Source organism: Ochotona princeps, chromosome 1, assembly GCF_030435755.1.
Source record: "Ochotona princeps isolate mOchPri1 chromosome 1, mOchPri1.hap1, whole genome shotgun sequence".
In the NCBI taxonomy this organism is placed as follows: Eukaryota; Metazoa; Chordata; class Mammalia; order Lagomorpha; family Ochotonidae; genus Ochotona; species Ochotona princeps.
This window is the reverse complement of record NC_080832.1, coordinates 101,961,786-101,975,111: the sequence shown is the minus strand read 5'-3', so window position 1 is coordinate 101,975,111 and position 13,326 is coordinate 101,961,786. Positions and strand designations below refer to the sequence as shown.

The 13,326-nt window shown below is 39.2% G+C and overlaps 1 protein-coding gene across 4 annotated transcripts in view; it reads right to left on the bottom strand.

The window, feature by feature from the left end:
- Positions 1-13,326, bottom strand: part of ADGRF5 (adhesion G protein-coupled receptor F5) — a 52,536-nt gene that overhangs the window by 13,237 nt on the left and 25,973 nt on the right. For 2 of the 4 annotated variants that reach the window (XM_058662273.1, XM_058662275.1), the window contains exons 8-13: positions 10,944-11,165; positions 9,689-9,892; positions 6,505-6,675; positions 4,536-4,655; positions 4,181-4,390; positions 1,839-2,051 (exon numbers count right to left, since the gene is read on the bottom strand). In XM_058662273.1, coding sequence (XP_058518256.1) covers positions 1,839-2,051; positions 4,181-4,390; positions 4,536-4,655; positions 6,505-6,675; positions 9,689-9,892; positions 10,944-11,165 — 1,140 coding nt within the window. The remainder of the gene's footprint in view (positions 1-1,838; positions 2,052-4,180; positions 4,391-4,535; positions 4,656-6,504; positions 6,676-9,688; positions 9,893-10,943; positions 11,166-13,326) is intronic. The other 2 variants (XM_058662277.1, XM_004590423.3) reach the window with 1 other exon arrangement.

The window sequence follows — 13,326 nt, the reverse complement described above, 5'->3', positions numbered from 1 at the left end:
TCTTCTACCTATCTAAATCCCATCATGCTCTGTGCATTTTGCTTATGCCACCACCTTCATCACTTTGGGCTTTGGTCACCTTCTTTTGGGTCTGTATTTTCCACTTGCCCATAACTTTCTGTTGAAAAAAGTAATTGTTTTATTTATCTTTGCATCTCCCAGAACTTAGCTCAGAATCTGGCACATGAAAGTCACTGAATGCAAACATGTTGGGAACAGTGAATATTGGAATGGTTGAATCTTCAATATCCAGACTCATGCCATTTTACCCACCATGAAACTCTCTCTAAATCTCCAGTCTTAACTGGATTTAGACTTTTCTGAACTTCCATTGTTCTTACATTTTTGTTACTTTGATTAATAATGTTATCTGTTTTGCTCTTTATGACATAGACCATCATAGATATTAAAATATGCACAGCACTTCCTTTGTCTCATTTTCATTGCTTAATGTAATGCCGTGCAGCAAGCAATCCCAAAGACTAGCTATTGAAAGAAGGAATGAGCTTATAAATTCCTTGTGATGGTGTCTGTATTTTGAGATTTGGAATTGTAAACTTGCATTTTATTGATGTTAATCCCTGAGAATCCAGAAATATTTGAATGAGCGTACACTACACTAGAGAGAATTATGTGTGTGTATATGTAGATAGATAGATAGATAGATAGATAGATAGATAGATGGCATTAGATGCTAAAAGTGAAACATTTTAACCCAATTGCTTCCTAGCTTGGAGTTCCAAACCACCTAGGCAGTGAAAACTTGAAGTCCAAGGGATCCCAACTCTGGGATATGGTAGACTAAGCCTCTGCCTGTGGCACTGGCATCCCATATGGGTACCAGTTTGTGTCTTGACCACTCTACTTCCCATCCAGCTCCCTGCTTATGGCTGGAAAAGCAGCAGAAGACGGTCTAAGACCTTGGGACCCTGCACCCATGTGTGAGATCGAGAAGAAGCTTCTGATTTCTGGCTTTGTATCAGCTCAGGTCTGGCTATTGTGGGCATTTGGGGAGTGAAGCAGGGGGTGGAAGACATCTCCCTTCTCTCTGTAGCTCTGGCTTTAAATATAGATAATTTAAAAGTTAAGTCCAAATCTGAGTAAATAAAGTATGGTTTTAATTCTCAGGGAAAAGTGCCCCCTATCCAGAGATGAGGTCAATTTTTCACTGGGAGATGGATTTTGCTTTTCTACCACTCTTACTGAACATGCCTCACTTTGAAGATTCTGATATTGTCTTGATGGCGGATGGAAATAGTGGTGTCACAGTTACTGTTTAGGGAGTACTTTGTGTTATACCTCATTCTCCCACATCAAAACTTAAAAGCTAAAGTGCTGAGTTTCTAATATTGGCAACTATCTACAGGAAAGTCTCAGCTAAAATATTACTTCCAGTTTCCTTTCCTCAATGCTTTTGGCACTTGGTTATTCTCCCTACTGCTCTGCATGATGAGGGAGGTCTGTAGAAGGTGGTTGTGGCACTTCAATATCATTCTATTCTATAGCATGAAGGGGAGGACTGTGAGACTATCCACGCCACCATATGAAGGAAGTAGAAATCCTAGGAAGTCATTTTAATACTGTCTTCTGCAATTTTGCTGAAAAAAGAAAAAAAAAGTCTTTACACCCTCTTAGACCCACAGAGTGTTGCCAGAAACTAATGAGCCCTGGGTCTATCGCCCAGTAGAAGGGAATTAAGGCTCATGGGGTCCTGCTCTGGTGTTCTATTTCTGATACATTTGCTATGCTTTAGAATCCCTAGCTTGTGAGTATGCTTCTAGACTGTGCACATGTGAAGGAGTTAGTATACTCTAATAATCCAGAAGTCAGCATCTTACCAGCAGGAAAGGATAAGGGACCCATGTGGAAAGTGACTATGTAATCTTCATTGTCCTCTACGCAGCACCTGGTGCTGTGGGAACTTCCGCATGAAATACTGGCTTCCAGAGGATCCAACATAATGTTTGGCTGTAGAGGCAGTGGGTGAACAGTGACATCCTTGGTTGCAATGCTGTATGAATTCTTATATCTAAATATGCAGTGATAGGTTCCTGAGTGGAGAGAAACATAAATGAGAGGGAATGAAATAATTGCTCCCAAAAGTCATTTGCTATAAAGGCTAAGAAGGACATGGTTCTCCCTCTCAAGCGTGTGTAAAGATACATCACAACTTCCTGGATTCCGGTGGAGAAAATGCTCGACTGACTTCCCACCTGTGGACCCCATTTATTCGAAGGATTCATCAGCTTCCACTTAAACATGTGCTTACTTAAAAAGAAAATTAAATGGTTTATTCAGGTCACATTGCCTATTAGTGGTAGAATTGTTTTGCACCAGGCTACCTATTTACACCCCAGTGCAGAAAACAAATGGGAGTATGGGAACATGAAGCTCTGCACAATTTTTTTAAGAGCATTTAAGTGTCATGACATTAATCCTCTCCTCATCAGTAAGTAAGCTGGTCCTTCGGATTCCAGAGGACAAGTCACCAGCAAGATTATAATGACATGTGCAGTAAGAACCTTGATGCTCCTTACATTCTTTCTTTTCTTCAACTCTGGAAAGAAAAGTAGAACACGGAGAAAAAAACAGTTCTTTCGATTCTAGCTTGGAGAGGGAGGAATTTAAGTTAATATAAAATGAAAATGCAGATTTAGAAGTTTCAGGTCTTACTTGGGGATTTCTTAATGCTTTAATATGACTGGAAAAGACAGGTCTTTCTAGGGACTCCCCAGCAGTAGGAAAGTGCATTTCAACAGAGTAGGTTTGAAGTTAACATGGCAGAAAAACGCTCCCATGTCCTGATTGTGTACTATGAAGGCCAGGCTTAACAGTAACTAGTAATTTCTACAGTGTTGCTTAGACTTTACATGAAAGGATAAAGCCAATTAGTCTCACCAAATCCGGAATAATTATCCTTAAAGTTAATGGAAGTCTTCTAAATAAAATAGAAGAATTGGCCACTAGAGCCAGACAATGTGAATCTGCCTCCTAATTCGGCCATATACCAGATAAATGACCTAGGAATATTTGCTTAACCTCCCTGGACCTCAGTTCTCTTATCTGCAAAACGGGCATAATAATAGCATTATCCTCTATATACTGCTTTTAATTAATAAGCACATTTAAATACTTTGTACAGTGCCTTTTATATAATAAGCTGGTAATAAGGGTTAGCTATTATTATGACTTCAAAATTTTCTCCTCTTTCAAAGGATAGTGTGTAGAAACAACTTGAAGGTTGGTTTAGCATCGTGATATAGTGAGTCAAATTGCCACCTATAATGTCAGATTCCATATTGGAGCACTGGTTGGAGTCCTGGCTGCTCTACTTTCAATCTAGCTCCCTGCCAATGTGCCTGGGAAAGCAGCAGAAGACGGCCCACGTACTCGGGCTTCTGCCACCCACTTGGAGACGTGGAGTTTCTGGCTCCTAGCTTCAACCTGGCACAGACCTAACTGTTGCAAGTAGTTTGGTGAGTAAACTAGCAGATGGAAGACCTCCTTCTTTTTGTCTCTTTCTCTTTGTAACTTTGCATTTCAAATAAAGAAATCTTAGAAATAACTAGAAAATTAAAGTAGTTATTTCTGTGAAATCCACATCTAAAATGGTTGCCTGGCTTTTTTGTTTTTATGGTAGTGTTGTGTGAATGTGTCTCAGGGACCAATAGAAGTATCCTCTTAACTTAATACAAAGAGAAAAGACTCAGGAGACTAGTATCTACTCTGGGTCCACAGAATGAGTTGTGTGTGCCTATACATATTTATTTGCCTCTCTGAGCCTCAGTTTCCATGTTTTAAAAATGGGAATAATATTCTCCTCAAAAGGTCTGTTGTTTTAAGTATGAAGACATAAGAAGTCTGGAAATTTGATAAAATAAAATTTAAAGCTATGTTTGTTTTGGTATAAAACAACTTTCAAATCCATGCATGCAAGGGATCATCAAAAAAAGTTCAGGGAAAATCATATTGTAGAGAAGCAACGCATGTGTACACATTTTTTGCACCAAGGTAAACATGCTTTAATGTTATTCTTCCACAATCTTTACGAAACCCCATCATACTGAATGCCAAATAGTTGGCAGAGGTGTGTTCTGGGACAGACCCTCTATGGAAGGCAACCCGGAACTGTGTCTTTCAGAGACCAGGAAGCACAGCACAGTGCCTGGACTTCACTCACCATTCCACTCCCTGGTGGAGGTCTTGACTGTCAGTTCTGATACTGCTCCGTCGGGGAACCTTCTCGTGGTATAAAACCTTTGATATATTTTAATTCCAGCAGAAGTGTTCCAGTATACCTCATCATAGTTACTCACATCACTGATGCATTTTATAGAAAAGTTTTGTCCCTCAGAAACAGAAATTGGGTCCGGGGTTATTGTTATGTTGGCTGAAAGAATGCAAACAAAACAGACAAAACAAAACCGACAACAAATGCCATGTTTAGTCTTTCTGGAGGTATTTACACACAAATGAAATTTTAGACAGAGACAAATGGCCATCCTGACTGTGCTGTGTCAACGCGGGACTGGTACCTTGCTGCTCCTGGGCTTTACTTGTCTCTAGGCTGTTCCCGGTGGTGCTCTGAACTGTACTCACTTCCATCACATGCCCGAGGAACTCGTGCACTTCCCTTTTGTGGCTGGAATTATCTCCTGATGATTAGCAGGGCAAAAGGTTGCAAACTTAGGGGTGTTGACATAACTGAGTTCCCATCCAACCTCTTTTGTGACACCACAATGAAGAATAAACGACTGGCTTTCTGCACAACCTCATTCTCTACTCTTGGAAAATACTTTGCTGTAATGTCATACTGCACATTAATTTTTCTCCTTCCATATCTCTGCTCCATCCAGATGTGAACCCTCCAGAATAAGCCTTTTGCTTTTCTGTCTTTGCATGCTTAGCACCTACAGCTGGGTCAAGTACACACTCAGTACTTAATAAACAAAAGAGTGAGTTCTGGAACCACGTTTTAGGTAGGGGACTCACAGAGTTTATTGGCCAAATATTTACATTTAGACCATCTTAGGCAAACTGGGATGGGCATATGCCTCAATTTTAATTATATAACTATGGTAATCTAATTCTTCATACATTTAAAATGATTCTTATTAGCAATTACACATTTCCTTCTTTTTTCTGAGAAATTTCCCATAGGCTTATGAGAAATTATTCATGAAAATTATCAACTTAACTATTACCAATAGGAAAGCTTAAGATGAATTCCACCCATTTTTGCCTCTGTTCAGGTGTTCTGTTTGTCCTGCAGCATTCCTTTCATATGACATGTGAAAATGTCATTCACTTCAGACTTTTAATGGTAAATAGTTTCACGCCTTAAGTCCACTTCCACTATCCTGCTTTCAAACCACTGTAAAATTTTAACCATAATAAAAAGAATCCAGGTTTTCATTATACCCTGTAAGAAACTGGAGTTCAAATATTCACACATGGCCCAAAAGTCACCAAAACATGGTATAGTGTTCTTTTAATTGTTAGCTATTTCTGAGAGTGGAAAGGAAAAGGTTTGTGGAACCATGCATTTTTTTTTTTTCTCTTGGCCAGTGACTTTTCAGCAAAGGCTAACCATCTTCCTAAAATATGTTACCTTTTTGCACAATTTGGAGAAAAGTCAAGTTTATTTTGACATGTTATTGACCTAGAAGAAACCCTAGGTATTTTGGGTGATTTGAAGTTTTCTATAGAGACAGCAGCTAAATGCTTCCAGTTTCCACTTTGGGAATTGTGTTGATAATATATGCTCACCTAGACCTATTAATGATCCTTTCCAAAATGCTAAATCACAATAGCAAATATACAAACCAGAGTAACAGGTATTATTTGTGTTAGTCCTGTCTCTCAGTTCAAACAAAATCTGGTGATTTACCTAAACAATTTTTCCAAGAAAGTTGGAAAAACAAGCTTGATTTTCCCATTTTTGCAAACGAGTAGAAATTTTAATGCTTTGTGATACGAAAAGAAATGACAGATTTATGAACCCAATTGTACTGAATAAAGGGACTAAAACACTTATTTCAACTGTAAAATAATTATCATTAATCTTATTATCAACGTTTAGACAGCATAATCTCTAGAACAGGTTAAATGATTGCGGGGAGGGTGGAGGCAGATGAGGATTTTATAAGGAATGAGCCAGGCCGTTGGAATCCAAGAAATGGATAATAAGATTGAGCAAAAGGGGCACTAAGGGTGCTAACCTCATCATTCATTGAATGGTAGTAAGACTAACCTGGGTGGGAAACTCTAGTTCCAAGATCATATTCTCCCTTACTAATGCAGTGCAGCCAGTTTCTTCTCTGTGAATACTCTTTCCCATCAGTCCCCTTCCTCGTTTTAAAAAGAATTTATCCAGATTTAAGTGCTGGAGAGAGAAACCCTCTTCTATGTACCATGGTGTAATATCTCAGCTACCTGAGGTGCATTATATTTTATAAAACACAACCAACTCTGTGATTAAGATTTGTAGCAAGGGGTACTTACCCACAGAGATGAATGTCACTTCTATGTTCTTACTGCCTCTGGCTCCGTGTGCACTAACGAACTCACATGTGTAGGTGATTGTTGTTCCAGCGGACCCACTCAGGCATTGTGTTCCATCAGCCTTGAGGGTGTATCTGCTGCAACTAGACTCCAGGTCTGTTTCAGACTCTCCTGAAATGACAAAAACAGTCCTTGTGCTGTCAAGTCCAAATGGCTCTGGCTTTGGTGGCAACTATACCAAATCAGTAAGAGTTACTGTTTTGATTAGATTTCTACTCTATGAATGGAAAGGTGGGAGAGTCCAGGGGGCGGGTTGGTAGATACTGCACTCAGGAGTTTTGGCTTCCCACATTGTACTATTCATGAGCAGAACAGTCACTCAGTCTGTTCTGTGCCTCCATCTCTTTGGGTGTCAAATGGGGATAAACAATTAGTAGCTGCTCCCAGGACTACACTCAAGTCACAAGATAATGAACAGTGACTGTCCTGGACTTGGCTCCTTCAAAGACCTTCAATAGTGGACACTGGAATGTGAAAACATGAAAGAGGGAAAAAAATGTTTGGGTGTTATTTTAACTGGAAGGATGCTGGAGTCAGCAGCCAGAGCTGGGAATCAAAACTATTACTGGTATCTAGTGGCTAGAGGCTAGAGTTGGTGCTAAGTATCCTACAATGCACAGGGCAGCTCCTCATAAAAAGAATAATCTAATCCAGGATGTCAGCAGTGCATATGTTGAAAATCCTTTTTGCTTGAAGATGAGATTGAACAGTTAAATTAGAAAACTAGTATAAGCAAAAGCACAAAGCAGCAACACATAGGTCTTTTCAGGGAATAACAGATAATTATGAGGGACTTAAAAAAGCAGAATGAAAATGGAGGTGTGACACCAAAGGGATGTCAAACTCAGAAAACCAAAGTAGGACCTTCATCTGAAAAAATGATGATAATGATGTGTGCTTCACAACACTTTTGCCTTGGGAAAGAAAGATTTGATAAAAGTAAGCACAGAAAACAGAGTTGAATATACTGAATCTGCCACAACAGCTATTTTGTAGTTAGTTATGATACTGTGAAAGAACATCCCCTTTTGCTTTTTTGCAATGTGGCAAAGAATTTTCATTAAATATTATTCCTTTAAAAATGATTTAAAAATCTACTATTCTTGATTATTTTCTTTCTATCTTATTGTTTTCCATAATACTTTGAAAATGTTAGCTCTTGTGCCCAGTGCTATAATCTAGTGACTTAATCCTTGCCTTGAATGTGCCAGGATACCGTATGTGTGCTGGTTCGTGTCTTGGCTGCTCCACTTCCCATTCAGCTCCCTATTTGTGACCTGGGAATGCGGTCGGGGAAGGCCCAAAGCTTTGGGACCCTGCACCTACATGGGAGATCCAGAAGCTGCTGGCTTCAGATTAGCTCAGCTCAGGCCTTTGCGGTCACTTGGGAAGTAAACCAGCAGATGGAAGATCTTTCTGTCTCTCCTTCTCTCTGTAAATTTGCCTTTCCAATAAAAACAAATAAATCTTAAAAACAAAAATGTTAACTGTCAGAGCAAATTGTAAAATCAGTACAAATTCTTTAGGGAGAATTATCTGCTAGACTGCTTCCTTCTGACCCGGAACAACAGGCACTGAAAGAATGTGTGGCATTTGTAGCAAGTAAGCTGCACAGAGCAAGCCAGGAGGAGTGGAGGAAGAAGGGCAGGGTGCCAGCACAGAGGCTAACTGCATTAGAGCACTGACTGTGCAGATCCTCAGGTGGCTGGCCCTGGGGCAGGAAATCCTTTGTTCTAGAGTGGATTCAGCACACACTGGGCATTGTCAGTGTCCAAAGAAATGGTTGCCAAAGAGGTCCCTAAGCATCTGCACTGGACTTCCTGGTTCCTCTGCCAGAGGGCAGGGTTTTTTCACCTCTTCAAGTTGAAAGCTCTAAGTCGGTACCAGGGGGAATTATGCAAGGTCTTTCTCCATCTGGTAGTTCCTTCAGGATGCATACACCTCCACTTCCCCAAAAATCAGGAAAGTGACTAAACACCTTATGCGTTAATATTTTTGACAGTTGCCAGATGCTTTTTCCGTTCATCTGAGTGAAGCTGAATACAGACAATGCAGGTGAAAATAGTTTGCAAAATAGGTATCTTCAGGAAAACATGCATGTAAACTGGTCATCTATTTCACTATTTAGTGTAATCTAATATCAAAAGCTTTGCAAACTGAGGCTCACAATACTAATGTTTCTCATGGACAAAGGCATATTTTGCTTTAAAGATTGTTTTTTCTCTTTAAAGGTGAGCATGCAGTACTGTTTATTCTTAAAAAAGGTGGACTTTGTTCTTCAAGGTTTCCAGACAGAAAACATTGTGTTCAGATAGCTCTGCTCTGACTCACCAGGAATGGTGATTTGACCACAATAAACACTGGAAACAAGAGCTGAGTTTAATCCAGTTCTTTCTTATTACAGTGTGACAATCTGATAAGTCATTTACTCTGCACCCGATTTTCTTATTTGCAAATAAGAGGTGAAGATTGAATTTGGTTCAAAATAACAGCTTTTTTTTTTAAAGAAGAGTTTAATCATAGACTCTAGCTGAGCACAGAGTCAATATGTTCTTTTATCTGTTACCATTCTTCACCAGTATAAGACAGATGATGGGGAACGTCAAAATTAAGATCTCAGATATATATATAAAAAAAGAAGACAGGATCTAAAACAGATAGGAAACGCTTGAAAGACAAACAGAAACATTCAGCAGGAGAAAGAGGCAGAACACACTAACGTGGGTGAGATTACAGAGAGAAGTGAGAAGGAGAGCCAACAAAAGAAGAAACACAGAACTGAGAAGTGCCAAGTCAGATGGCACTGAAAAGCCAGCTCCGTGCTAAGGGTGGGAAGGAGGTTGGAGATGGCCTTTTCTTCAGGCTGGTGGTGTTATAGACCAAAGTCTTTAGGAACACTGCCACCTGGGTCTTCTGCTAGTGGGAATGGATTGGAATCCAAGCAGAACACTTGCATGTGTTCTGAACTTTTGTGCTACAGTGCCTGAACTGGCATCATACAAGGCGTTGCCATACAAAGGAAAGTAGACTTCGGACATTTTTCCCTCCACTCACTAGGTCTCCCATTTTAACTTGATCAAGACATAAATGTTAAAGTACAAAAGGGCTTATCTTGCATTCTTACCTGGAATGCTAATTTTTCCTTCCTGCTTCCATTCTACTGTGCTCCAATTAGCATTATTCTCACTGCAGCAATTCAACGATACAGGATTGTTGTCACACATCACCTTCATTTCCTCACTTGCCAAAATTCGAATAGGTACAACATCTATTTTTTTCCTGGCCTCATATTCAAAGATATCCAACATCAGTTTGCAGACATATTCACCTGCATAGGAAACACAAAATTATTTATTATTGCTAGATAAATGTATTTCCTTAGATGAATAACAGTTTCATTTCATGTTTCCTAATGAGTTTCATGAAGCATAATTTTTAAAGTCATCTGAGATGCCGCCTACACTCTCCTGAAGTAACATGTAGGAAGTGCAGAGGTCACCAGGTATTTGTGATTCCACAAGGTAAGGAGCAGAGATCTAGTAGAAACAGTAGCAGCATTGCTGGGAATTTAGCTAATAAGAATAAACACGTATATGAATGGAAGAGATAGGAAAAAATTGAAAAGTTTTGGAGAATTAGAAGGACATGAACAGTTTTGGTGTCCCATTTAACTCTTTGAAACCTCAGAATCAACAATGATGGGATAGAAGTATCCACTTTATCATGCAGAGAAAAGGAAATGGTCCTGTTAACATATGGGCTACCGTAGAATTAAAAATGCAACTCCATCACAATTAGCCTTGGTGAAGAATCAAGATACTATTCTGCTATTTCCTGGAATGGTAAGGTGGACAGGAAAGCCAGAGGAAGGTGTTACAATGCAATGTAAGGAGATCTCAGAGGGAAGGTGATGGATAAGAACATTACCTTGATTCTGGTGAGGGCTTCATAGGTGTACATGTGTCAAAATTTATTAAGTCATATATTTGAGAGCATTCAAAGCTTATTACATCAATTCTACCTTAATAAAACTACTTTAAACTTTTAAGAAGAAAATTGAAAATGAATTAATAACAATAATAATACAAAAGTGAACATCTAATGTGTTATTGAAAAAATTGAACTAGAAGATAATTGTGATATAATTGCTTTATTTACATGTTTCATTTTTAGTAATATGTACCATCAATGAATTTTTAAAGAATACTTTATATATATAAAATAATAAAAATTAATATCATGGAATTAATTTTTAATTGTGATAAGCCAGAAGGTTTCTTTTTGAAGACAAAAAACACACTGGCTATCCTATACCATGACTTGCGTCTTTATGAGATTTTCCCTTATCCCCTCACACAAGTTGTTGATTGGAAACCCACCAGCATCACCCCTTGAGATGTTGTAAATGGTGAGGTGAGATACTGAGGTCATGTTGTTGAGCACAGTGGTATATACTGAGAATCTACTGCTGTTTTGAATATCGAAGCGCCTTTCTACATGTTGCCAAGACACGTTGGAAGACATAACCTCAGTTTCACATGTCAGTCTTACTGTGTCCCCTTCAAAGATGATTTCTGGTGTGACAAAGAACTTAGTTTCATCTGGAAAACCAAAGGAAAGATATTAGGATACCGAAGCAAACAAATGACATTTATGCTCTTCCCAGAATGCCACCACCACAGAGCAGTTTATGGGCAGTGTGCCTGAGCTGTGTTGGATGAGGTAACATGTTACCTTTTCCCATCTTCTTCACTGTGCCTGAAGCCCACTGACCACCTGTCAGTCTCCAGAGACATGGTTTCCAGGCTGGAGGATTTGTACTGTATGTCTTAGGAAACCAAAGTGGTAGATGGGGACCCTGAAGTTCTTTCCAGTATTTCAGAAACCCTGATTGAAAATTACACCTCTGTTTGCAAAATAGTCACATAAGCAATTAAAAACTTCAAGTTGTTTTGTTACTGAGTAGAATCATGTTAACAGGTTCTTACCAAGGACTGCTGCCTCCTGCTCATTGAAATATCTGACCTAAATCCCTGAAAAGAAAACACTAATGACTTACTGATAATACAGAATTCCAGGGAAATAAGAAAAAAGTTTTAAATAATTATTTTGTGTTTTTATTTGAAGGGCAAAGTTACAAAAAGAAGGAGAGACAGAGAGATATTCTATTTGCTGATTCACTTCCCAAAAGGTCTCAATGGGCAGAGTTGAGACCATCTGAGGACAGAGACTAGAGTTTCCTCTGTATATCCTATGGGGGTACAGAGGTCCAAAGCCTCGGACCATCCTCCACTGCTTCCCCAAACCATTAACAAGGAGCCAGATGGGAAGTGAAACAGCTGAGGTATGAATCGGCACTCATATGGGATGCTGGCACTACAAACAGAGGATTAAGTAGCTATGTCACAATGCCAGCCCTAGGAAATAAGATTTTTTGAAACAGCTAATACCTATGACTCCTTAAGGGTTGGACATTCTCTGTGTGTAGCTTTGAAGAATCTGCTTAGCCTCAACGAATCTCAACTTTCTTGCCTGGAAAATAGGAGCAATCTAGGGAGATGACTTGGGGATGAAAACAGGTAGTATTATTATTGTTATTATTATTATTATTATTACTGTTTTGGAAATAAGGTTACAAAGAATCAATGCAGTAAATCATTTCCCAGATAAAAACTGAAACTGACATTGGTTATTTCTACGCAGTTGAATGAATGCCATTTGCTTATACAGTATACAGGGGTATTTTCTCCAAACTCTGATGCTTTGTGGAAGTTTTGTGAGCTGAGAAAATCAAAGGAACTGGTGTAAGCAGGCTCAAAGTGTCCTCTTATACATGGAGAGCTTAGGCTGAGGCCAGGCCCCCTACATACTATAAACATGAGAATAAGACTGTGGTGGTAGGATGTTCTAATCTAAACATTAAGATATATGAATATTTTTTATCACTTCATTTAGGTCCCTGCTTAAAACAGGATTCTAAAAAATAAAAGTCAATAGAAATCATGATCATCTGTGGGTGTTTAATGTAGCATATCGATCTCACTAGACATACGCAAATGAGACACTAGTGTATGGAAGTGCTAAGATTAATACAGAACAGATGTAGTGTGTCACCGTTTCCATTACTCTTGTTTTTAATAAGGAACATTAGATGAACTTTCGGTACTACATGGTTATATAGGACTGAACATAAATTTAACAAGTATAACGAGAGAAAAAAAAAAGGTGCTGTGGTTCAGGGACGTGGTGATTGATTGATCAGATGTCACCGGATGATTAATATGCAAAAATCAGACAGCACTATTCAGAGGACTCCGCAGGCCTTTTGCATGCCATACAGATAGACATACAAGAAATCCTGGTAACAACTGACTCATTCCAAAATGTTTCTGTTGCCCTCCTCAATCCCAAACATGATTAAAACTACAAGAAACTAAAGGAAAACCTGAGTCACCTGTAGTTTTGAATGTCTGTGGTCCAGGTTAGCAGCACCGACCTTGGGAGACCAAGATGGTATCACAGTTTCTCCGTAAGATTGCACCTGAGTTAAGCTCACATTTCTAGACCTGTGCACATCAGAGATACATACTCTGGTCTCAGAGGAGAGCAGAAATCAGTGCAGATGCTCTGCAACCGAAGATGTTAAATGCTGTGTTCGCAATGATCTCACAACTTTTGGAAGAACAAGTCACAGACAGGAGCAGTGTTGTGAAATGTATTGTGGGCAGTGCATGCCTGATTGACAGTCACTCATTCAGTCAG